The sequence below is a fragment of the Clinocottus analis genome, unplaced genomic scaffold (assembly GCF_023055335.1).
Source record: "Clinocottus analis isolate CAN_PGR_092001 unplaced genomic scaffold, fCliAna1.0.p SCAF_17, whole genome shotgun sequence".
In the NCBI taxonomy this organism is placed as follows: Eukaryota; Metazoa; Chordata; class Actinopteri; order Perciformes; family Cottidae; genus Clinocottus; species Clinocottus analis.
In genome coordinates this window covers 10,723,799-10,750,440 of record NW_027175898.1, presented here as the reverse complement: position 1 = coordinate 10,750,440, position 26,642 = coordinate 10,723,799, and the positions used below count along the sequence as shown (strand labels likewise).

The 26,642-nt window shown below is 41.0% G+C and overlaps 3 protein-coding genes across 5 annotated transcripts; 1 reads left to right on the top strand and 2 right to left on the bottom strand.

Annotated features, from left to right (window-relative positions):
• The first annotated feature begins 373 nt into the window (after positions 1-373).
• fam98b (family with sequence similarity 98 member B) lies at positions 374-3,507 on the top strand. Its single transcript, XM_068580098.1, has 8 exons — positions 374-521; positions 721-869; positions 951-1,079; positions 1,177-1,352; positions 1,754-1,834; positions 1,918-2,034; positions 2,156-2,323; positions 2,418-3,507. The coding sequence occupies exons 1-8, from the start codon at positions 484-486 to the stop codon at positions 2,643-2,645; spliced, it is 1,086 nt and encodes a 361-aa protein (XP_068436199.1). The 5' UTR covers positions 374-483; the 3' UTR covers positions 2,646-3,507.
• Positions 3,373-18,439, bottom strand: ptpn21 (protein tyrosine phosphatase non-receptor type 21). 2 transcript variants are annotated; one of them, XM_068580095.1, is made up of 20 exons: positions 18,239-18,439; positions 17,123-17,422; positions 15,465-15,634; positions 14,900-14,997; positions 13,646-13,713; positions 13,471-13,541; positions 13,004-13,091; positions 12,776-12,861; positions 12,050-12,137; positions 11,692-11,771; positions 11,472-11,579; positions 10,737-10,797; positions 10,456-10,537; positions 8,805-10,324; positions 8,193-8,333; positions 7,188-7,406; positions 6,614-6,742; positions 6,291-6,525; positions 5,856-6,016; positions 3,373-5,720 (listed from the first exon to the last, which is right to left on the bottom strand). In XM_068580095.1, the coding sequence occupies exons 2-20, from the start codon at positions 17,300-17,302 to the stop codon at positions 5,592-5,594; spliced, it is 3,714 nt and encodes a 1,237-aa protein (XP_068436196.1). In that variant the 5' UTR covers positions 17,303-17,422; positions 18,239-18,439; the 3' UTR covers positions 3,373-5,591. The 2 variants fall into 2 exon arrangements, with proteins under 2 accessions (XP_068436196.1, XP_068436198.1); XM_068580097.1 differs by lacking the exon at positions 11,472-11,579.
• Positions 18,440-20,767: 2,328 nt separating this feature from the next.
• spata7 (spermatogenesis associated 7) lies at positions 20,768-25,018 on the bottom strand. 2 transcript variants are annotated; one of them, XM_068580499.1, is made up of 12 exons: positions 24,892-25,018; positions 24,264-24,326; positions 24,077-24,166; positions 23,872-23,919; positions 23,404-23,507; positions 22,808-23,271; positions 22,661-22,706; positions 22,304-22,425; positions 22,165-22,215; positions 21,915-21,992; positions 21,678-21,735; positions 20,768-21,515 (listed from the first exon to the last, which is right to left on the bottom strand). In XM_068580499.1, exons 3-12 carry the CDS (start codon positions 24,111-24,113, stop codon positions 20,868-20,870), a joined length of 1,656 nt encoding a protein of 551 aa, XP_068436600.1. In that variant the 5' UTR covers positions 24,114-24,166; positions 24,264-24,326; positions 24,892-25,018; the 3' UTR covers positions 20,768-20,867. The 2 variants fall into 2 exon arrangements, with proteins under 2 accessions (XP_068436600.1, XP_068436599.1); XM_068580498.1 differs by having other exon boundaries at positions 24,779-25,002.
• Positions 25,019-26,642: the final 1,624 nt, after the last annotated feature.

Sequence of the window (26,642 nt, the reverse complement as noted above, 5' to 3'; positions counted from 1 at the left end):
AATACGTTAACTTTCCAGGAACTCCGTTTGGATTCATCTCGCCGAACACAATGCATTCAAGACACAATGATTTCAGATCAGGTTCAACCTGTTCGTAATCCTTCGCATCCTTCCTTGAAAGCATTCATCGGACACATTTAAAGACACATGTCCTATTACCAATTGGTATTGATATATCAATAATTAAACACTGACAAAAGCTATCATTGACAGGTATTTGCTTATAATAATATACATTTCACTCCTTTAAACTGACTTTTTTAAAGCGCTGTTTTCTTTTGCGGTACAGTATATCGGAGTATTTACCTCGCGGGGCGGAACCATGGATTCAAAGTTGCGCGTTTCTCCCCGGCTCACTTACGCGACCGGAACAGTCCGAAGGCATGAGAGAAAAAATAATCGGAGCGAAAACTATGTGCTGACATTTGTATCCGTAACGTCGTCATGTTTTCAGAAGAGTAACTAAAAGAAAGACACTCAGCGATGGAGGGCGACATTTTGGACTCGTTAGAGCAGCTCGGGTGAGCTCGTATACTGCTCGCATAGCACAGGATAGCATAGTTTAGCTTTGCAGTCCCATTCAAAATGATGCTTCTCAGTCTGCATGTGTGTACAACAGAGTGGCTGCGGTAGCTAGTGGTACAGTAGCTGCCTGAAACGACACATCCACGTAACATGTTTCGTTTAGGCTTATTTGACCACTATTCTCTCCTTCCGTAGCTATGGCGGTCCTCTGCTGGAGGAGAAGGTGCTGCTCGAAGCCGCAGAGGGAGGCTTGTCGTCGCCTGAGTATGTGGACCTGTGCCGGTGGCTGACATCAAAGTTAAAGCCGCTGTGTGATCTGGAGGAGAGCGTTACTTCCGGTCCAGGTGCGCCACATCCGTTCACGCCTGATTCAGGTGATCAAAGCTTTTATCCCCTCCTTCACAAACCCTGCCTCCCATCTCCAGACGACATGGAAAGCCTGCAGGTGGAGATGAGCGGTCTGCTGAAGGAGTTGCACTGTCCTTGTGAAGAAGTCGTTTCAGGGATCCTCAAGGGCATCATACGAACTACAAAAGATCATCTGAAGTTTGTCTGTATGTAATCGAATCATACTCCTTATTTCGAGGGTTGCGCCAAAAGCTCTGTTTAATTGGTGAGTTACTTAAGGATGTTTTTGTGTTCCTCGTGAAGTGTTTCTAAGCTCTGAGCTCCAGGCAGCGCAGATTGTGACGAGCAGAAGAGTCTCCCGTAAACAACAAGCAAGGAGTCCGGTGCATCAGGAGCTCCTGGCAATCTGTGAAACACTGAACCTACCAGAGCCCAGAGGGCAGGACGCAGCTGGAGTTTTCTCTCAAATCCAAGACAAGGTGGGACTATTAGAGTGTATTCATATCGGGGCCAACACAATGATCCTGTGGGAGTCTTTGTTGTAAATGCATGCTTTGAACACACAGATTTGAACATAGTATGGCAAACAGATTTTAAAAACCTCAACGAACTCCCTTGCATTTGTTTTTGTTTTTTTATCAATTGTAACACGCTACTAGCAATGTGTACGGCATCCAATGGCCTCTCGCCATAAACACCTCAGTTATTCCCATGTTCCTGTCTGCAAAGTATCTCTACCATTTGTTGAAGACTGTTTCGGGGGACCTTCCGTTGGATGCTTTGAGTTGCACCTGTTCTTGTGATCTGTATTTTAGATCCCCATGTTGTTTTTCCTTTCTGTATTGTGGTAATGCATTAAATGCATTGTGTGTGATTGTAGATGGAAGAAGTACTTAAAGATCTTCCAAATGGCTCCATTGGAAACCCAGTGCTAAAGAAATCTCTATGTAGTGAACAATGGGTAAGTAGATGAACATCTCAACAAACCATGTCATGTGAAGTGTGTTTTAATTCAACTCGCTTGTTTTGTTTGAATTTCTGCAGGACAAGTTGCACAACATAAACACAGCTCTGTCTTCAGAGTATGAGTGTCGGCGGAAGATGCTGATCAAACGTCTGGATGTCACAGTTCAGTCATTTGGGTGGTCAGACAGAGCCAAGGTACGTTTATATAAACACACATCGCACTGCTTTTTGTCATCCTTCTCCATCACCGGGGAGTCTAAACTGATGAGAATCACTGGAGAAGAAGCTGATCTTATGTTTTCCTGTGGTTTGACAGGTAAAAGTGGACAGCATGGCGAAGGCCTATCAGCCTAGGAGACACTCTCTGAGGCCACAGACCACAGTGGATATGGCGGAGCTGCTGGCTGCCAGAGAAGACATCTGCAATGTGGTGAAGACCAGCAGCGGCTCCAGCAGGGAGAAGACTGCTTGTGCCGTCAACAAGGTAAATAAGAACTTTTCTCTCTTTCCAAATGAACGACTCAAGTCTTATGTTTTTCTTCTGGGGCAACATCTCTCGTCTTCTCGCTCACCCATAGATCCTGATGGGGAGAGTCCCAGACAGAGGAGGACGTCCCTCAGAGATTGAAGCCCCACTTCCTGAGATGCCAACCTGGCAAAAAAGGCAAGATGGAGGAAAAGGGGGAGGCAGGGGAGGAGGTGGTGGTTGGGGAGGAGGAGGTAGTGCAAGAGGAGGTGGAGGTTGGAGAGGGGGTGGATGGAACCAAGGTGGACATGGAGGAAAGAGAGGGAGGTACCGGTATTAATTTGACTTGTTTTGTCTGTTTTCTATGGAGGGAGAAATATCTTTATTCTGATGACAGTAAAACATCTTCCTTATAGATTTATGCTTTTATTTATTTTTTTCAACTTAGCATTTGTTTTGATTTTTTTTTTAATCTTCTCATCTGTGTTTGAGTAGAAAGAAATACTCATTACAAGTACTTTTTTGGTAAAAGAACAAATGATTCAATATCTGCATTGAACCATAACACTGTCTTACATTCATACGACACGCTGATTCTCAAAAGGGTTTTGAATATGTATTCTGTTCACTTTTACAGTAACTACATTAAGGTACTTAAAAAAAATGACTTGAATATGTTGTTAAACTATTCTCCTACAACGCAATGGAAATGGAGGAGCTGCTCACAAGTGGAAAACTAAAATCATCTTTCAAATTCTGGGGGAAACAATGTTAGCTGGTGAAATGTTTTTTTTTCCCTTTATACTCTTCACTGCAAAATGCAGACTATACAGATGAGTATATTGTTTATACAGTTAGTTTGCAGTATGAAGTTGAGACAGTTTGCATTTTTACATTTCTTTTCAGCATAAAATATTTTTACCAGAAACATTCTGCCTTTTTAAGATTATGTAATTGAAGTGTTTGAGGGATTTCAAGTTGAGGAATGTTGAAGCTGAACGTAGAAAAGTAATCTTTCCTAAACACTAAAGGTGTCAATGTAAAACCATGAAACCACTGCTATAGGACAAGCATAGAATGCCAAGATGTTTTTATATTTGTATTTTACTTTACATTTCATACAACAAAAATAATCACCTAATTTCCTTGAAGATTCTGTACCAGCTGTGACCTCCCCCCCTCTGAAATAATGTAATAAAGATTTCTTCCAATGAAAAACACCTTTTGTTGATGTAACAGATACTGAAATAGTGCACCCACACAGTGAACCACCGCCTAATTTCTACCACAAGGTGGCATTATTGTGACAAACAGGAACTTGTACATTATCTTTAACTAAATAGACTAATGTATATATATTTCCAAATATTTATTTGCTGAAAAGATGCTCGACACTCTCACCCTCCCACCCCCCAAAATGGCATTATTTGTTCAATAGATAAAAGTTTATACATAGTTTGTACATTATCCAATATTCCTAAAAGACATTTTTACATTGTGTACAATATAAACAACATTCCTGTACATGGACAAAACTGTTACACCGTGGCCACAAAAATCACTTAATTTCCACACTAAGACTCCATCAGTATGTTAAAACACAAAACCTGAAGCAAATTCATACGGGGCGGATCTTAAAGAGACCCAGTAGAAAAACGCATCTCGACATCAGTGGAGACAAATTTTTCTCCAGTTAAGTCGGATCCCTGCCCACGCATGAGACAACAAAAACACCAGGTTAAGACAACGAGGGATTTACAATCGCTTCACTTTGGCCACGTCATAAGTTAAGTTGCTGCCTTGACTTGATAATAAAGGCAACAATATTTCAAATTAACATCGTTCAATATATTTGACTTCATGTAAACTTTGCCACGCCTGCAAGTCTTGTTACTCTTCAGGTGAAATGAGCTCTAAAAATATTCTCTATAGCTGCAGCGGGAGATGAAAGTGTTCACTAATACTCAGCGGGCCATTTGTAACAGCAGGAAGTGTCTGCACATGGACACCCACTGAGTGAAAACAAGTGTGGCAGACAGAATACTGAAACTAGAGATGGTCTCTTCCGTAGACTTTCACTGTGCACCAGAGCCAACGTCTCCAGCTTGTCACATGGCCTCACTTCCTCGTGTTTATGTACTTCATAAACACAAAAAGGCCCAGCTGTCACTACCTCAGGGATCTAAGCCTAATTCAAGAATTATCATTTTTGTTTGCAATACTTGTAGTTCTTGCAGGGATGTTTCTCAAATGTATCAACTGGCATGAATAAACACACATCACTGCACTCAGACACGCATTAAATGACACTGAATGAAAACGTCTTAATGTCCTTCAAATTATGCAGACACACAGTCCTTCCAACGTTACAAGGTATATCGGCACGTTGTCTTGACAAAATATCTTAAATAGATTGATTTTGTTCAAATACAGCACTCTGTTCTCATGATAAAAAATAAAAAAGGGATGAAAAATAAGAGTATAAAAATTCCAGTTTTACTCAAAACTGACGTCATTATTTTTTCTTCGTTCAACTATAGATTTCTGAAACATGTGCATTGTGTTTCTACTTGGCATCCATCCAGTGTTTAACAAAAGACCAATCCGTTATGTCTGGACAGAAAATATACATTTGTTGTGGGTTCGAGGGCTTTTTGAACATGAAGATTGCTCGTCCCAAGTAGCACAACCAACTCGTAGGTTGTATGGGAAAGATTAAGATCAATCTGTTGATCGTAAATCTATATTCTTATGAAGTTCAATGCAGGGACAAACCCCTGCCTGTTCCACCACAGGCCACATGATGGTCAAATCCATCTGAACCCTAAACAACTCTTCATTACTGCAGAACAGCCTTCATCATCAGAACCAATAGTTACCAAACTCCAATTAAAAAACATTTATTAAGGAAAAAGCTGGTTTTTGATACATTTCTATAATATGATTGTTTTTTAAAATGCAGCATAACATTGGTTCATTATGTACAGCAAAGTACTTTAAAAGTGCTGGGCTTTATTAAGCAAGTATGAAAATAAAATATATAATACTGTTTCGAGGCAGGTCATAAGTATTTATGCTCCTTCATGTGGTATTGATTATTTCTTGTAGTTTCACACTTCATTCCTTCAGCCTTGCCTGATCAAAAACTTGACCAGAAGCGGCCCACCAAATACTGACCGCTGCAGTGAGCAGATTCACACAGCCGCATCATCGCGGGGCATTCTGGTATACGTCTGGAGCCAACTCCATCCCATCACCTGAGACGACGGTGGACAGACACTAGTGCTCAAATGAGCCTGGAGTTGCGAAGGTACTGGATGATGACCTTGTAGATGAAGGTGTACTGAGACAAGGTCTGAACCATGATCATTCTCTGACGGCGCAGGTCTAACAGGTATTTTGGGACATCCAGCGTCTGAAACGAGAGAGGTAGAAGTGTTTCATTTTAATACACAGAGAGGGCAAAGCAACCAAGAAAATATACACGAGATGAGGTCATAACTTGGAAAAAGCTGTCGTACTCAGGTTTTATTTTAAGTGAGGGAGTTACCTCATTGTGCTCCAGACATGCGATCATGATCTCAGACAGGATGACCACGCCAGTCCGTCCAACTCCAGCACTGCAGTGGACCAGCACAGGTAGGTTGGTGTTCTTTGGGTCACTGATGCTGTTTGTGTGTCTCCTCACAGACTGAATCTCCTCCAGGTAAGCTGGAAAAAAAGACGAGAACATTCACAACAAATACAGCAGTTTTGACAATAAGCTTTGGAACATTTAAACATCCCCCCGCCCCCGTTTCTAGTCGATAGTCTTCTTAGTAATTTTACATTTCTCTAAAAATCAATCTCGTATGATCGCACCATGGGGATTTTATGTTTCTGTTTATGCAAAACACAAGTCTTTTTTTCAGTCTTCCAGGTCAATATCCGATCATAGAAAGCACGACGACCTTAAAGCGGATGAGCAGCTACAGATCCCACTCACTCAGGAAGCCTTTTAAGTCCTCGGGACACCCGTGGTCAGGCCAGTCTATGTACTGCAGGTGCCAGACGGTTCTCTCTTGGCCTGTCAGGAGGTGTTTGATCTTCAGCCCGGTGGTGGCGTAGCAGCCAGACTCTGTGCGGAACCGTGTTGTGATCTTGAAGCGGCCGTATGTCACCGTGTTGTGTCGTGAGCCGAGTCGGGGCCAATACCGGAAGCTCTTTTCTCGACCGCTCTCCTGAAGGGGGCAGATGACACGCAAAACGTCAACCCGGTGATGATGACTGAATTAAATACGTGGAGCTGTAAATATGACCTCTACGCACCTCTTCAGCAGTGACCATGGCGATGATGGAGACACCCTGCTCCCACACCATCTGCCAGAAGTCTTGACATGTATTTGACAGAGGGCCCTGCGAGGCGATGTAGCTCCACTCCTGTCCGCCTACTGTGATCTAATGAGACAGGAGACAGATTTTATTTTGAGCTATTTAGTAAAGCTTCTAAAAGCAGAGATTGAGAAGCAGAAAGTTGCAGCAAAGAACTTCTATTGTGTCCGACTTGATAATGAAGGAGTGACAGTGACAGCAGTAGTTATTTAACCCCCCCTGTATGAGGAGCATGCCTCCTACAACAGGAGTATTAAAGAGTTTTCCATTAGTGAATTTGGGAAACTGTGAGACAATGGATGTTGTCATTATTGCCCAACCTTAAATTCACAGAAATAACCAAGAAAAAAGGGGAAAAACTGAATTTTCAGCAAAAGACAAAATCATGAGCAGTCATTTGTCATGAAAATATTTTGTCTGGGTGTGTAGGTGCTCCGCAGTGTTGTTAAAGAAAAATAGGCAAGTGATTTGCCAAGAGGTAAAGATTATGATTCATCCCTGCACGACTTACTCGAACATGCGATGCATTTATGTATCCCGTGTTGTTCTCTTTAGTGGGAACCAGCTCCACTCGGGTGTCATCGTAAGGCAGGACGTCCTGGAAGCGGTTTTTATCCCCGCTCTCTGGCAGTGTGGCGATGGAGCATTCCCCTGCTGGACGACGCTTTGGGATACTCTCATACTCTTTCAACAGCTCGCCTCTCTCCATATGCTGCTCCAGAATTTTACACTAACAAACAAACAAACAAACAAGGAAACAGTTACAACGTACATACATCACTACCACAGATAACAAACCTCATTTTGACTAGGCAAAATATTTTTAAGTTTCACTTTCTATCCCGGTGTTACAGCAGGATGCACCAAACTTTGGAAGAAAAGCAGTTTGATTAATTGATCTGTTCCTTTTAGAAATATTCCTATTTTTGTACAAATCTCCACAAGCCGATAATATAGGACCACTCTCGCTTCGTCAAAACAGAAAAGTGAGAATTATCGTTATTGGAATTTTGTGTATATAGAAGCAACGAGGACATTGATTTATGATTCATACAATAAATAAAGCACCAGGCAAACAAGTACATTGTGTTTAAGCGAACACTAAATGAACAAGTGTGTGTGTGTGTACTGTAACAAGAGTCTTTGGCTGTGTGCACGAGACGTTTGAGAATCTAAGGTATGTTAATAGTGAAAGAATGATTAGCTAAAGAGCTCATTAATTAGTTTGTGTGTGGAATGTAACTTTATTGCGAAAGCAACGAACATCTAGATTCACAAAGCTGACTAGTTCAGCTGTACGTTAACGTCTGGAACAACATCAAACCAGCAGCTCCTGCTTAAGAAGTCCTTACCAACACAGAACAAATCTCATACATCTCAAGTTTTCATTGCCTAAACTAAACATTTACATTTGTTTTTCGCTGCGCGCGCGCACACACACACACACACACACACACACACACACACACACACAGATATAAATAAAAGTAAACTCAAAGACTCTTAGGTGTCTTACCCTAACGTCATTAGAGGCTCTTTCTGGCTCATCCTTGATCATTTCGTTCATTGGCTGCCTGGAAACTGACAGTCCATTGAGATGTGCCATCTTCAGAGGGCCCATCTTCTTCACCTCCGACCTTGCTCCTTTCTTCATACCCTGGTGTGACAACAGAGTCGTGGTTGAACAAGTGAGGACGATCGTGTGTGTGTGTGTGTGTGTGTGTATGCCTCGCCGGGAAGTAGTGAGTGTACAAGATGGGAGGGACATGGCAGCCGTGCTGGGTGTTTACATAGGGAATGTCACCTGTCCGGTTTTCCAACTACATTCTTTTAATATGCGTCAGCGAGTACTTGTTTGCGTTATTCTAAGCAGGCCATTGAAACCACTTCCTTTACTAGCTTCATGCATACTCATGTGAGCCAAATAAGAGGCACCTACATGCCTTATTGTTGAGAAAGTGCATAAAACCTACTTTTATAGAAAATAATAATGTATGACAGTGCAACTAAAGAGCAATATAAAGTTAGAATTATCTCTTCCTTTAGAGAGGACAAATATCTCAGAGGCAGCATGTAGAAATATCTCCATTTCAAAATGTTTATTAATGTAAACAGGAAGAGGACTCACCGGAGGGGGCAAACCTTCGACGGTTTTCTTCCCAGGAAGCACATCAGACACGGGCCTCTTTTTTAAATCTTTTTTAGTCTTCTGCTTGGCCTGGCCACTCAGGTCTCCCTCTGACACCGAAGGCATAATCCTGGGCTGCCGTAACTCAGACAGCAAGTACGGCGGCTCACTCTCCTGGATCAGGGGGTGAACCTTGTAAGTCAAGGAACTGGTTATGGATGGGTCCAGGGAGGAGCCGATGGGATATGCAGGAGGCGGCTCTATGGGAGTCTGTTGCTGAGAAGAAAGAGATGTCAAGCTTTGGTGCAGTTGGGATGGCTGGTCAGGAACAGCCGCTGCTATTGCATCCTTAGGAAGTGAAATGTGGCGTACGGTATCTTCCTCAAACTCCTCTTCTTCACCACTACTGTGAACCAGCATGGTGGCATCTGAAAGAGACTTTTTGTGTCCATACAGCACGTCGTCCTTCATGCCACCCCTGTCCCCCGTCTTTGTACGTTCCAAAAACACATTGAGCTGAGAGCCCTGGGAGCGAACGCCACGCAGTGCCGGAGGGGGTGTGGCAGCTTCAGCTGCCGAAGAAGACAGGGTGCGCTCTTTGACCCTCATCCCCTCAAGACTATGTGCTAATCCAGCAATCTCAATTGAGTTCCGCTTCTGAGCATGGTACGGGTGTCTCAGTGGGGGTCCGCAGAAAAGAGGCTCTGACACCTCTTGTAAAGAGTGGGCAACCGGCAGGCTGTCCTCTTGGAAAGTCTGGACCGAGTGATGCACACGCCTTGTAATGATCAGGTCTGGGTTGCTACTGCTGACGTACAGGTGACGCGACAGGTCCGGTGTGCTGTTAGCAGGCCGAGGGTGGGCGTACGGGTAGGGTGGAGGTGGTCGGTACACTTGTGTTCTCATGATGTTCGGGGCGGGATACTCCTGCGCTTGTTGTAACTGGACATTTGTCAGCTCCGGGACACTAACGGCCCCCACTACAGGCCTCCTCTCTGTAGGGTAGGGATATGGAGAAGGGCCGTGAAAGCTGGAGCCAAGATGGAAGGGATAGTGATAATGTTGGGCTGCTCCACCATGCTCCCCTCTGATCTCTGGCTGGCTGTAAACTAGATGATCTGGCCTGCGGTAGGCATACGAGTTTCCAATATTCAGGTTCCTCATGGAGTGGCTCTGCCGGTGCTCTTGGGACAAAAGCATCCCTCCTCCTGCTCCCCGGGTCTTCTGACGCATCACTGTCTCATAATCAGGCGTGGCACGGTAAGAAGGTGGGATGAGAGCGCTGTGGCGATGCGAGGGGACATAGTCCGGCCTGGTGATATCGCTAGTAATGGAGGGGTTGGAAGACATGGGTGATGGCTGATGGTAGTGCTGGGGATTGGTAAGAGAGCTGGTACTGTGGGCGCTATACACACTGCCGTTACGTAAACGCCCTCCGCTGCTGTATTCCAGAGGAGAGCAGTCCAGGCTCGTCTGGGAATGGTAGTAATAACCGTTCTGAGTGTTCATGTACAGGTTGTCTGTGGGAGAACAAAGAAACAAGACATCCTAAAGTTGCTGAGGACAGTGCATCATGTAATAACTTCAAAAGCTATCTCCTGTAGTCATCTGAAAGTTCCTAGTTGCAGGCCAATCTCTTTATAGTAGTTACCTTGTGATGATGTGTAAGGCTCTGTGAAATGACCATTGTAGTGCATTTGTGGTGGTGGCATCATGTAGGCCTGAGGCTTTGGCTGTAAACCAATGAGAGGGATTCAGTTACGGCTCATACGATCCGAATACTTTCCAAAAGCAAAGAATTTATTATAACTGCTGTGACGCTCACACAGATAACGATTTGAATATACATCATGTGTTGAAATGAAAATTATCAGGGAATTATACAAGGACAGAAAATGTGAAAAGTGTGTTTTGAGTGAGCAAGGTCAATACCAGAGATATTCTAGTAGACGATCTCCGTCTGACTGGGTTAACGACTGTTGGCTGGGTTTGGCTGGTGGGAAAACAAATGTCGGTCAAAAGAGGTGACCGAAACAAAAAAGTACAACTACTCACAATGCTTCTAATAACTTACTTTGTCCTGATATTTAACTTTGAAAACGCACACACAGAAAGACAAATCAAAATCAAACTTAAGACGTTGCTCAACTCTTCTCCATTACACCATGCTTGCTGGAGTACTTAAGGAAAAATGTTGTTTAGTGTACTGGAGAAGTGTTGTGCAATGTGTTTTGAATTGTGATTGGCTTGTATTTAACAAAATATGTTAAACTTTTGTGTTAAAAACAAACTAAATAAAATATAGAGTAAGCTTAGACAAATTTAGATCTGGAAACATTTGATGAAAGCTAAAGTAATTAATTACTGAAACAGTAATTGTGGATTTTACAATGCTTTCATTTAATTGATTATGATCCCCTTTAACTTCATCAAAACAGAGGCTTTTCTTTCAATGGTTCAATCACACACACAACAATAACTAGGAAATCAAATATTAGTTAGTTTTACTTGGATGAAACGTCCCTACATTCACTACCAAGGGCCCATTACAAATATACAGCAGAGAGCATATTTGCTGTCCAAGATTGGCTCAGCAATAAGGGAGGGATGGGTGTTGGCCCCTGCTTGACAGCCACACTGTAGGCGGTGGCCGAGAGTGTTGCTCACCCCTTATTGGAAGGCAGAGAGGGACGAGAGAGCATTGGAAAGCGAGGAAAGGATAGAGTGAGAAGGGACTTCTGGGAGCCCTCAGAAGGCAGTGGGTCACACTCCTCTCTGAAGAGAGAGGAGGATAGAAATGAGGAAACACATGCACGAGACGACAAGGAACAAAAGAGACAGGAACTAGGGTAGACATGTTGAAAAGAAGAAAACAAAAAACACTTACAGGCTACTCTTGTTAATCTTATAAAACTTGAGTCTTGCCAGACACATCCGGCACACATATTTGGAGGTTTCCATGTCTTCCTGTACACAAAAAAAGGAGAAAGACAAGTCATGAGATGGTGAGGCAATTAGTACAGAGGTGTTGTTTGCTTAGTTATCTCGAAGCAAAGCAATCCTGTGTATGCACTCAACTACTTTTGGCCAATACAGCCACACCCACACACAAACATAGGTGCATTGTTCAAAACTAGCTGACGGTAAGATCCACGACAATGTCTATTTAGCTAAATCCAATAAGAAACGGACATTTTCTAAGGGATGGGGAGAGAAATGGAGATGCATTGGAAGCAGAGACTTACGGTCTGGAACTGGACACTCTCCTCTCTGGTGGCTAGCTCCAGGACAAAGAAGGACCTGTTGTGACTCATGTTGTTAATTTCATTCCACCTACACAGCCAATTTAAGCACGGAGGCAGAGAGAAAGAGGAAAAACACATGATGTCATGGCGGCCACAAAACTTTGCAGAATCTATTTAAAAGGAGGCTGTGGCACTGCTTTAACTTTATAACAAGGTACGAGTAAATCCCCCCAAAAAATTATATATAGATTTTTGACACACACACACACACACACACACACACACACACACACACACACACACACACACACACACACACACACACACACACACACACACACACACACACACACACACACACACACACACACACACACACACACACACACACACACACACACACACACACACACACTTTAACCAAGGTCAAGAATGTACACTTAGTCACTAGACTGACAGATAATGCTTCCACAAGCCCGATCAGTTAATGTCACAGTCTACCTGACTCATTTCCTCTTCACAGTCAGGCACATTACAGGAGACAAAGACACCCAAGAATGACTACGCTGTTCCACAAAACTCTATCTCTACTGACAGGATTGTCGGATTCAATGTAAGTGGTGATAAGTCACACTTTACCTGACAAAGCTTTTTGTAAAAGTAGATAATATTTCAGAAGGTACTGCGGTACTAGTTAAATATTCTCCAGTTTGTTTCCAGACTTACCTAAATGAAAGCGGCCTGCCATTTTTATGCTTAACAAAGATGCCATCGAGGCATGATCCCATGGAAACATCTGCTCCTGTACTGTCCTGGATTAGATTAAAGGAGAGGGTAAAGACATTCAGAACCGTCTTTCACTTGAAAGAATCCAGACAGATCATATGCCGCTTACAAATTCAATAAGCCGACTTTATACTTCTTCAATATTTAAGCGAGAGCACAAAAAAGTACCTTGGCTTGATAGCTTTCCTGGCCATAGCCTTCCATTTTCTCCACCTCCTGCATGTATAACATCTCTGCCTCTGGGGCCGATAAACCCCTACAAATATAAAAAGGCAAGAAAAACATGACAAAACTATTGTTAAAACTGAGCCTACATAAAAACAAGACAGGAAGAATAAGAAGCAGAGCAATGCAAAATCTCACAATGTCGTTATTCACAAAAAGTCCTTGTGCAATCTTTGTTATAATGATTACAAGTTGAGTAATATCTTTGGAGTAAACGTTTGGACAGAGCACGTGTAAATCACAAGAGATGTCTTATGACCCTAGTGAGATTCCAGATGATGTAATAAAAAAGGTAGGCTGCCTCAATAGATGCAAAAGGAATGCGTTTGTCTGCAGAAGCAAAAGCGAAGCTATTTGTCTATTGATCCACACAGAGAATAGGCAGACAGATGTTGAGAACAGCTGCTCACCTGAAGGACTGATAATGAAGAGCCACTTTCTGAGTGGCCTCTTCCAGCACTCGCTCATCTTGGATCCAGTCCTGCAAAGACAGTCGGGATTGATACAACGCTGGTATGAAAACACAAGCACAGGACAGGCACATTCTTCCTTTCACATGTCGAACAAGCAAAATAAAATGCTTACAATAGGGAACAACGCAAACTTCTGGAGGAACTCCTGGGAATCATATCGGTTGAAGTCTCCAAAGTCAGCTGTGGAGAAGGACACAATAAATGACTTACAGCGAGGCATACTCTGCTCTCTGAATAAACTATTTCACATCCATTTCTGCATTTAGGACAAGTCAAAGCAGACATCTAAGAATTGCAGTATGGTGTAATGCCTTTTGGAAAAGATCTTGACAAGATTGACTAATTTTAGGAGAGGTGGGGCCCGTTTGTTAGGAAAGGGAATTGCTTCAGCGTCTGACAACGTAGAGGGCCAAAACAGTTACCAGCTTCAGTCTGCCTGCTTGCAACATCCACAACTATGCTGGGTATCCCAGGCATCAGCACTGCTCAAAAGCTAAAAACTGCCCTTCACTCTAAAATATCCAAGCCAGGGACACAAAATAGGAACCACATAAAAGCACAATTACAAGTTTGCACGACAACTTAAACTGTGACTAAATCTTCAGGGAACTTTTCTTCAAATGCACATTTGGCCAGTCATTTGAAAATGGCTGCAGCAGTAAGTGATCTCAGCGGCTCTGCTATGCTAACGCCCAGGCCAGTAGGTTAAAGTTCCTGATATAACTTTGCCAGCAGCGTTTGAGATTCTTCTGGCTGAGTAAAAGTTGGAGGACGTGTCCGGGCTAAAGCTCATACAAGGGGAGTGAGTGCACAATCACACACAAACACAAGCCTGACCCCCCCTGATTTTAATAGGCTAGTTTATGTGTAAGGCTAGTTTATGTGTAATGCTGCTCGTAAGGAGCTGCATTTGACAAGAATCATGAAATTGTTTTCATAAACCCTCGGATAAGTGATTGAACAAAAGGTTTGAGACAAACCGTTATGAGCAGCAGACACTCGAGTCGGAGTTTTCTAGCTGTGCTTTGAGATTTAGAATGCAAGAATTTTTTTTAAAAATCTTGCACTTATAGAGTTTAAAAAAGCGTTTCAGTTTATTTAAAACTTAACCCTAGCAAACTAAATGATATTAAACTGACACAAACGTCCTGTCGAGAAATCATAGAAAATAATCATCATATTTTCAATTAAATTGTGCAGATGTGGGGGGGTGTAGTGTTACAGCAGCCAATATCATGATATCACCAATTGCTGTGTAATTGCACCAGTAATTACTTTTCCTGGGACTTAAATCTAAGACAGTTTAACGGTTTAGCCAAAGAGAACACAGACTAGTCAAACAGCGAGCATTATACATTCATATTACCTTGCACTGCCAGGCTAGCTAAACGGATAGCTTGTTCAAGTGAGCATGAGATCCTGCCCTCCAGAACATCCTTCTTCAGTTGTAGGTAATACTGATATCTGTGGAGAAGGACAGGGTTACTTAGAAGTAAAGAATAGACCAGGAGCCAAAAACCAAATATGACTACTTCATTCAAGTTTGCAGAAATGTCTGAAAGGTCAATAAAGAGCAAACCGTCTCAAGTGCAACACTATTTCAAATAATGTATGACATACTTAAATGATGAATACTTGGGACCGCTCTGCTGGAATTTCAGTATGAAAGGAAATGCATCGGAAAAGATAAGAAGACATTACTATAAACTGGCATTTAGATTAAGGGGCAAAACTGCACCTGACCTGCTGCTTTAACTTACTGCCATGCAAGCCACCTTAACCTGGACAAAGCCTTTTTACAGACAAGAAAAACACTTTGCTGCTCTAAACTCTACTTGGTACTCATTTCATGAATAAAATGTATAACTTAATATTCACTAAGCTAATAAGACGCTTTGACAAGACACATCATGTCACTGATGGAACATCACCTTGTGATCTCCTGTTGCAGTTGGGCAACACTGGGGATGTAAAACACGACTCCAAAGTAAACGGTGGGCTCCAGCCCATACTTGTCCAGCTGCTTTTTCAGCGGCTTCTCCAAGTCAATCCATCTCTGCTGGTTCTGCTTGTTGAAGTACCACAGGCTGAAGTATGTTATCTAACAAGCAAAGAAAGGAAGCACCAACATTACACCTGAAAAACACTGTGATCAAGGAAATTCTAAGACAACTAGAATATGTCATACAACAATATAGGATTGAACCTAGACTGAATGCCATATATGACATATCAAGCTTTAGAACAATATTATATCACTGCTTGAGCTCAATGTCACATCTGTCCTGTTACACATCTGCAGGTGTTCTCTTAATAATCCACATAGAATTTAAAACATTTGTAGACCTGAAAACTCATCCGTGAGAAACTCATCTACATTTATTGGCGGTTGGCCCTCGCTGTTCAGTCTTGTGACCGTCTGAACATCTCACAATGAACACTGATAAACAGCGAGCCTCTGGGTTACTTTTCTTACCAAAGACAATTTAGCTGAAAGAGACCTGTTGTGATTCGCAGCCACACTCAAACCACAACGAGAAAATAACATGACTGCTTCACACTCGACAGCATTGGTTAGCAACTATGAATAAATATTATGTCAACATTACTCTGGGTTTTTTCTACATTAATATAAAATAAAAACACAAGACAAAACGTCTATGCATCTAATTTCTACAACTGTAAATTGCCTACATTAAAAAGAAAACAAAATGATGGTCACATTAAATGGTACCAACACTAGGCTGAATCCACATGAAAAACATGATCTAATAACCCATGCTGCAGTGGTTGAATTGTGTCAGTAAACTTTAGTTGTCTCACTGGGGGGTGGGGAGGATTCATTCCATTATCTAATACAACAGAACCTGAATAACATTCCTACCAAAGACTGACTGTGCAATCATGTGGTTCTCAAACAGCCCCTGTGACAATCAAAAATCAAACAATACGTTCCCACCCTGTGCGTACAAGAAGAACTCTAAATGAGGGTGGAGGCCCGTCAGTGGCACTGTTATCCAGACCAATGACAAATAAAGCCTGGCTACACTATCACAGCAGAATAACAGTCAGATAGTGCAAGATCAGTCTCGGGCACCTGTTTATTCAGAAGCCGCTACTGTTGATTTAAGGTGCAACTGGAAATGACAGCATCTCTTTCAGCTCATGTCCAACAGGTGGTTTTCACTGTGTGAAGACTGCGACCAAATACAGACGTGAAGCTCTCTACATTTTTACATCCTGACTCAGAACTACTTTTCTTGACTATGTTGTCCATGCTGTGAGAGAGCTGCCACTTATATTTGGTTGCAGAATTTCAAAAACATGCATAATATGTTTGCTAATCTGTATGAGTTGGTTACGTACATGTATTCACTAATGTAAAGTATGTGATTGACAAAATCTTAAATCATGTCATACGCAAGACCGAGATTATGAGAGATTGTATTAATTAAATTAACGGTTTCTGTTGTCCTGCTTCTCAGTGCCGAGTAAGAATGTGACCAAAAGATAACCGTGTCCCTGTGGTGAGTAACGAAAAGTCTATAAAACAGAACAATCAGCACTTGTATTGCATGAAAATACATACCTCTCTTAACTCAAGTCTCTGAGCAACTGCCTCCAAACATTCCTGCCCGGTGCTCTCCACTGAAAGTGTAAACTCAACAAACTCTCCATTGAGCAGCTGAATCCGAGTGACAAGGCAGCTCTTGCTTGAAACTGTATACCTTCGAGTCCTTTTGAGTTTTAAGCCAAATGGCAAGGGCATGTTTCACACTTCTTCAAGAGGGAGGTCTTCTCTTAGTCCAGAGAAATTATGCTCCTTGCTGTCCCCTCGAATACTGTGTGAACGTCACAGGCCACAAGGTTCATCATCAGACAAGCAGATCTGGGGGGAAATTAAAAAAAACACCTCAATGCATCTCCAAGACACGGAAATTCACAAGAAAGGCAGGCGGAAAAAGAGGGGGATGCAAAACCGGGTGAATACTCATCCCTGTAGATTAAGTTAAGAAGACACTTCTGTATAATCTTTGCACCTGGTTCGTCCCCCTGCAACAGACGCCTGACCAGACAAACAACAAGTAATTCTAATCCTCTTAAATGCGGCGTTTAGTTTTTAATTAACGCTAATGTACCCGGCTTGGCTCTCTCGGATATGCTGCCAAAGCATTACAACTTCTTTCAAAGTAAACAACAAAAAATGCATTAAAAGCAATTTACTAGTAGTCGGCAATTACTAGCAGGTTATCGTATCTGTGTAAATAGCACTGTTAGATTACAATCTATTTTCCAAGATTGTGGCGAGATGAATCCCCTTCCAGGGAATAGTCTCATCCGAAAGACCTGTTTCCGTACGCAGCAAGCTGACGTTACTGTCGCTGCAAAATCCCGGCTGCTTTCCATTTAAACATGCATCCATTTTATTACAATGAATCTACGTTATAAATGAACTAACGTACCGTAACTTACATTTTTAAAAAGGAGACAAAGTTTGTTCCTAATATTGGATATTTCCCAGCCGAGGGGGGTACTTTTCATTGGAAGTTTGAGTGAATCCTAAACTTGAACCGGTCAAAATCAACTAGCGCTAAATTAGCTTCAACGCTAGGACGCTATCGTACGTTCCAGTAAATAGACGACACCCTTGGGAAGCTGACGTAGCCTGATAAATATTTTGGGGGTAAAAAAACGTTAACGTTACCGTTAGCCGTCAGATGTAAATCTGTTGTCCAACTATGAGTCGGTCCTTGGGGATTCCGCCATCAAACTCAACGGATAACCATCAAGTTTAGATATTTTATAAAGTGGAGACAGTCCAATTGTCAGTAGTTTGTTTGTGGATCCAAACTAACACAGAGCCCCATGCCTCTTGGTCCGATACTTCACTCAAGTTCCGAGCGTGTTTCGCTTCCTGGGATTGGAAGAGCAACGAGTGTATTACGTATCCATCCGCGGCTCTATAGTTATAATAATGACTGCAATTCAGCAAGGGACACGTCGCCGATTTATTTTAGAGTATACTCTGTCTTTTTAATATTTATACAAAGTATATGGTTTACTGCACTTTTGTGGGGGAGGGACATAAACTTCACAATGCAGTGTAGCGCCTCCGTGGCGGAGGAATACATGGAGGTTTTCAGAGCTATGACATCAGACAGCTGGAATGCAGAGCGGTGAAAATGCCAGAAATGGGACAGCTGCCTGGAGCTGATGGCCGCTGACCTGTCTTTTTACCTTTTACATTGACTGACAGATGTAATCGCAAACACATGATATTATGCGATGATTAAAGAGTTCCCCTCTGTATCTTGTTTGTACGAAACACGGTCTCACTTATATTACTTAGGTTTTAATTTAGAATCTAATTTGGTTTTAAAATTTTGGCTGCTAAGAATATGGCCTAATAAGTAAAAAAGAACAAAAAAAGAACAAAATATAGAATTTGCTAACAAAGTTATCTTAACGTCTTCCCTCCAGTGATTTTGTTCAGTCAACAGCTGTTGCATCTGGCCATCTGTATCAGCGAATGAGAAGCTCAATATTAAACTTAAAAAAAAAAAAAAAACATTTTGTGCACACACGGATATGAATAGGCGAAATTGTATGTGTTCCTATTTAATATTTTCTACTTTATCTATGTATTTTTGCTACAGTGCTATATAGTAGTTTATAGAATATAGTTTTTTCTGGCGATGATTTGTGATTTATGATATTGATATTCATGTTTATAGTTCTTTTTTCATAGAGGCATGCTCTGTCCCCCATGAGTATCAGACAGCGTCGTTCCGCTCTGCTGTTATTGGGCCAATTTGAGAGTAGATTGACTCTCAATCATGCAGATCACAACCTGAGTGTTTGCAGCTTGTTCTGCTTTGTGGTGGTGATTTGATAATGCCTGACAAAGATCTCCATTAGATTGAAACAGTGCGCAATTAAAATTGCTTAGAGCTTACAGTGTAGAGCTTTTGTTTGTAATTTAAAGAGCCATAGCAAACTGAAATAAATTGCCATTTCATACCCGTCTCATAAAAAGTAAATAATTTTTTTAGGAGAGAAAAAAAAATTGGACTGATCAAACAAAAAAACACACTAAGCCAGAAACCAATATATATATTCTGAAGTGTGTTACATAGTGATTTGTTCATATATATTTATATAACATGTTATTCTAATAGCATGGCTTCTGACAAGTACCATCCTCACAGAGCTTTGCTCTGCCTTCAGGCAGAAGAGATAAGGCGGCGGGAGCACTGTCTGATTCAGCTGATGAAAAGCTTCACCATGTCACCATGAAAACACCACTCACTTTAAGCCAGTCACACATTCAAAATCAAATGTTGCTCATAGCCTTGGTCTTTTACTACACAGCACATGTACAAAACAAATCATTTTCACCAAGAAGGGTTGACCTGAGAGCTATGAGACCAATGTCATGCAGTGAGTGCATATTCATAATATATATATATATATATATATATATATATATATATATATATATATATATATATATATATATATATAGAGAGAGAGAGAGAGAGAGAGAGAGAGAGAGAGAGAGAGAGAGAGAGAGAGAGAGATATGCACATAATCTAACATATCTGCAACACTGTCAATGGCAAAGATAAACACAGAAACTATGTCTCAATAGTTGGAGAAACCTTTTTTGAGTCCCTAATTGATTGCAAAATGGCTCAAGTTACAGTTCTCAAATGCTAATATTAGTCGTTTTGCTGCTTAAAAAGTAACCCCTGTTGTGGTCTCAATAATCAGAGACAAGAATCCCAAGAATAGAAGATTTATTGCAATTGTAAAGACACTTTCTGGCAACAGTCAACTCCTAGTAGCTACATCTCAGAGGCATATGTCAAGTAAAACACACTGGAAAATGAAAGTTTCCTTACAACAAAAGCATTTAATTTCTAGAAATCTGGAAATGTAAATGGAAGCTGCACGCACACTTAAGACTGACTGAAAACACCACTGCAATCCACTTAAACTAAAGGATACCACTAATCCCACCGTATGACAGTGTAGTGCTATGGCCTATCCTTTGCAAAGTTGATCATCATATTACCATAGTTTAGAAAATATGTAGCGCATCACTCTGTGAAAATGTCCCTGTGCTTCTGTAAATGTAAAAAAAGCAGAATTGAACTACAACACCATCTTGGTGTGGCTTTTAAAACATGGAAAACACAACTTGTGTTAATTCATATTTACAAAACTACACTTTCAGAAATGGTTAGTTTCATTTAATTTCTCTCTGGAAAAAGACTCATGTGGTAACAAAAACATTAAAAAGGACCTTTGAACTCTGAATACAGCAAAGCTCAAAATTCATCATCACTGTCAGAGGCAACTGTATCTGGATGTTGCTCAGTGGCCGTCTCCACAATGTCGCAGTGTCTATCGCTAGACACGTGAAGCGACTCTGACAGACTTCTCCCCAGATCCTCCAGCTCTTTAGTTTGTCCATCATAACCGACTTCAGCTTGGTCTTGATGAACGTCTTCTTCACTGGTTATAGTGTTGTATTCATGGTTTTCATTGCTGACATCTTTGCTTGTCTCAGTAGTGCCAATTTGAGTTTGATGGTCATCATCACTGATTCCTGTATTATCAGAAACATGCTCACTGAGCCAAGGAGAGCCAGTGCCCCTCTCTTGATTGTCCTCTACTCCCTCCTCTTCATTTGCTTTAGTTGGTGAGACCGTAGTCATCTCAGGAGAGCATAAAGGTGTAGACACCAACAGAGGATCAGCATAATATGGCAAACTGCAGTGTTTGATTACTGATGCGTACGGGGACTGCTCACTGTCATTTTTGGTCTTCACTTGTTTCCCCTCTGATTCCAGATGTGGTAGGAATGAATCAAGTAGATAATTCTTCTTTTTTTCAGGCTCCGTTCTAGAGTTGGATGTGTTGGTTGGCTCTTCAAAATCTTTACGCAGCACTTCCAGAAGGTGGCGCATTTTACCCTAAAACAATGCAATCAGACGCATGAGAAGCAATTGAAGAGTCCTTTGTGACAACCTTTTAAAATATTTATACATCATTACTTCAAGCTGTGACCCTAAAGAGTTACCCAAGACTTGCTTGACGTATTTCATATTCTACATGAAGTTATAGAGGCCACTCACCACATCAAGCTGATGGCGATTCATGTCGATATGGCGTTTTATCACCCGGTCTAAGAACCTTGCAGAGGACAAAAACATAGACAATGCCACTAGCAACTGTTTAACCATAAACTCCATTATGACACACTTATTGCTATAAGGAATTTGCCATCGAGCCTGCACGTGTGCTGAAAACCTCAGCACATTCTTGTGGTTCGTAATCAGAGTGTAGAAAATAGTCATAACATAAGAGCAAACCTGTCAGAGATGTGCGCCCTCGACAATATGTCCTCCGTTACCGCAGAAATGAATTCAAGGTACATTAATTCTTCTTCCCTGTTTAACAACAGATGAGAATTATTAAATTCATAGAGACATTATTTGACATGGTTTTTAAGATTCATAGAAGCATTAACAGTATTGTCAAATCCTCAAACATATGGTAATAGCTTTCTACTCTATCAATTGAAAGCGTTATAAGTATTTAAAGTTAGCAAAGAGGACTTACTCTGCAGATACACTCTTCAAAACGGGAGATTTCCTGCCCTTTGGCGACAGCCTAAAAAAAATAGACTCAAATTATTTATTCACACTATTTATACATTGTGCTTTAAATACAACATGTTAGTTCCCCTTCATGATTTTACCTGGATGAGGAGTCAAAAAAATCCTGTTCTCGGCTCTTGTTTGCTCGACTCTGTTGCCGAGACGCTGAGAGATACGTGCCATTGAACTCATCTTCAGACCACTCATGCTCTGTATTAAATCCCTGCAAAACAAAAGGACAGCAATATGAGACGGCATGTTCAACATTGTCAAGGCTGTCTCATGAGCAAATTCATCTTCACTGCAATCATTATTGGATAACACCTAAGGCATGGATCAGTGTTTAAGTCTTGTATAAACCATATCATATACAGTATTAAGTGTACCAGTTAATTAAGCAGTAAAGTTTGAACACTGCATTGCTATTGTTAGACGCATTAGAAAATCCTTAGAATTACCTGAGATGGCTCAGAAATGTCCAGCAGGCATTCCTTGGGTTTTGTGCTGCATAAAAATAATATTATTAAAATATTTTGAACACATTAGAACACACGTTGCATATCTATTGCTGTCCTTGGAGACTCACTGAGATGTTTGGTAAGTACCTTCCATGATATGTATCCTGGTGCATTAATCTTGAGTTGGTGCTATCCTGAGTAGGTTTCCTCCGTGGTGCTCTGTAGTAGCGATATTGCGACAGGTATGAACTCTTTTCTGATTTCAGAGTTTTAGGGGTGAAAGGTTTGTCATGGGTAAAGTGCTGTGAATGTTTCTGGAGCAAGTCTCCACTGTATGTCTTCTGGCCAGGGTCCTGGAAAGTCTTGTAGTAACTTTGATCTCCTGAAGCTCCAAGCGAACATGCTGACTGCTTCCTGCGTGATGTTGCCTCCAGGCTATGGTATTTCATTTCTGATGCTGAGCGAATGTCGTGGGAATGGTTCTGAGACCCAAGTCTAAATGATGGATAAACTATCTCCTTAGCATGGAAAGAGGAGATGAACCTTGGGCTGGAGACCGTTGAACTCCTTGAGGAGTAGGGCCTGTCATCATATTGCACAGATAATCTACTCTGAAAAGCAAACATGTTGTATTGAAAAAATTGAGTTTGCTGGTCAGGCAATTCTATAGTTTATGTATAAAATAAGCTTTCATCATAAAAGGGAATGAGAAAAACATCAGTGATTCTGTCTTGATTTCTTACCTGGGATGAAGAAGAGGAGGCTCGGCTATTCGCCTGTGAGAGAGAGTGGGCCGACTGAGGACGCCCGCCTTTCCTCAACCGCTCCTGTCGGATCTGGTCATTGTCTGTAAGCAGGCAACAAAGTGAATAGACAACAGAAAATAGTCTAAAATAGGCAAATACGACACCTATCTGCAAGGTATGAGAGGGTCAAGAGAGTGATTGTCTCAGCACAGACATTCATGCCTTTAACTATAGTGAGTTAAATTTTTTAAATTCTTTTTTCCACTGAGACACCATAACCTAACTGTTAGTGGTTACATATAAGCATTTAAAGGAATTATAATGCTATTAAAAATCATTGTAGGTGTTTTTGAAGAAATATTGTTAACTAAAATGTGCCTAGAAATGTACATTATATCCTCATTTAAACAGGGAAAAGGATTTTGAATTGAGTCATTATTTCATATTTGAGGAATAAGTACTTACACTTGACACTGTGTATCAAGCTTTTGGGTACTGAGGCATCAATGGCAGCTGTGGAACAAGTCAAAGTTGGAAAAACAAATTATTATGCAATAGAGATGTTTCAACCACTTCAAGATATAGGATATTATATATGCATGAACTGAATAGGTTTGCTCTACTGAATGACAATGTAAGAATCATAATGTATCCATGTCGTGTAGCTCACCTTTAGCTGAGTAAACCTTTTTGTAATGAGACACCATGTGGTCTTTAATGATGGACTGTGTCAATTTGCTGGAGGAGGGAGTGCAGAAAGCTAAAAATGCAACACAGAGAACAACATACAGTATTACGTAGAACTCAGTTGACTTAATTCTTATCATAATATCAGCATATAGAGAAATAATACTTACGGCTACTTTTTAAATTCTTGTCTCTCACACCAAGGCTGCACTTAGATCCAGATGATACACTCCCTAAAGTAAACATAGATAGATATGGACATGTTGACTTCCATTGTGGAGTAATACAATACAACAATACTCGACTGCTTCAATAAATTTATAATACGTATGTCAATTATCAAGCAAACATCTGGTGCATTTACTATGTTCATTTACTATGTTCACCTATTTATATATTTGTACACGTACCGTTCCCACGTTATCAAAATAAAGTAACGTTAACTTTAACTGAAGCATATGATACAAGTCACTGTAAAGTCACTGTGAAGTCACTGTCTTGGTTATGAATTAAAACGTCTTGAGAACAAGCAGTGTGAGTAATCGCTGGCCATTGTTAACATGAAATGGAAGCCACAACAGCGAGTAGACACAAAGTCAGCCGAGACAAGTTGAATATGCTTCCTGCTGCTGCTTAACAGTTAAGCTAGCTATGTAGATAGCTAATGCTAATAGTAGTTGCATACCTATTCTGGATTCCATGATAATGTTAAACTCATCGTATCCCATTTTCCGCAGAAATATTGTGGAGCAGCGACGGCAGAGCTGGTATACATCCAGGAACAACAGTGCACTTAACTGTAAACATGTTCACGCTGAAAGATAATCCAGTAACGGAAAGGCGACAGCCTAAAACTAGCTTACGAGCAACTGGGCGACGGAGCAAAGCTTCTCCGTCGCCATGCTGGTTGCTAGGATTGCCTTCGTCATCACGTTTTTACGTAAGGAAAGTCCTGCCTCAAACCACCTCCCCCACACCTCTCAAACCATGGCCGCATACACACACCTGCCACTTGACTAAGTGAACTGCGTGCCAAAAATATTTAACTCAGAATTCAATAAAATCATGAATATGAATGATTATCAATAATCTTTATTTTAATCCAATAAATGTAGCTTCATTTTATTCAAGTATAGACTTGGAGACACCTTTTGATGATTAGACAAACAGGGTGAGGCTGATAAATTGCAGGAAAAAGCCATGTCCTAGCTTATCTTATCCGTGTCATGTTTTAGCCACTAGAGCACCTGTGTTCACCAATTAAGAGCAGGGGTTAAACAAGCTTTAACTGCACTACAATTTAAACAATATTCTTCCTAAAAGTGCACTAGAATCTTCACCAGAAGATGACATGAGACAGCAGCTATAATTTCAGGACTGGAAACAGATTGCAAGTCATGTGGAACAGAAACATGTATTGATCATTCTAGGTGTATGCCATCCATGCTCCATAGGTTCTTAAATATACACTGGTACCTATCTTGTTTATTACAGTTTGAAGTAAACACCCACCATCTGGCCTGCTGAAAAACAAAACCAGCAAAGGAATAATGGGAGTGTGTGAAAAACTGACCAATGTGAATGCCACAGAGTGCAACAAATATACATTCTGATTCCAGTATATCCATCATGGGAACATTCTGTCAGCAGCATATTGTTTATTCTGCAATGTTCCTTGCATTGTTTGATAGACCTTTTAACCCCTGACATCATTCACCAACAAAAGATTGTAAATTGCCTAATTGTAGTGTGAAACTGAGTCTTCGAACTGCATAGTTAGCCCTAACCACAAATCAATTCATGTTGTTTTTTTGCCTGTGTTTAGGAGTTTGATTTGAGAAGTTTAAAAGGGACAAATGAATGTAAAGTAATCTATTAATACTCTGTGCTGCAATAATGTCTCGTGCTGTGAAGGACTTGTTGGACTTATCCTTGTAGGAGTAAAACAGGGTTAATCTAATTTTTAATTATGATATGCTGAGAAAATAGTTTTCTGTCAAATTGACAAAGCCCAAAACATATAGATGGTAAAATATAAACCTTTTCTGTTCCAAAAAACGATTTCATGCCATTTTGCTGTCTGAATAAGTGTTGCTACTCTGATTGTTGATCTTGTTTCTTCATTGTTTCCAAATAAATCAAATTCCAGGAAAAAAAACTATTCTGGTTTTAGTTTAACTCCACATGGAACTTTGCAGGCCTACTGTGTATGCAGGGAAATCATCATATGTGTGTGTGTGTGTGTGTGTGTGTGTGTGTGTGTGTGTGTGTGTGTGTGCGTGCGTGTGTGCGTGCGTGTGTGTGTGTGTGTGTGTGCATGTGTGTGCGTGTGTGTGTGCACACATGTGATATGATATTCATATGACCTGAGAGCAAATGGCTCTCATGGCTGTTGTTCAAAGTGATGTATATCTAGAGCCAAAAAAGGAAATTGGCTATTAGAAGGTAACAACTTTGAAGAGTCTTCATAATTAGAAGCCTAAACTTAGAGGGTGATACAAAAAGCAATAATTCACATGTTTAATTGACTATAAATTAGAAGTTATTGT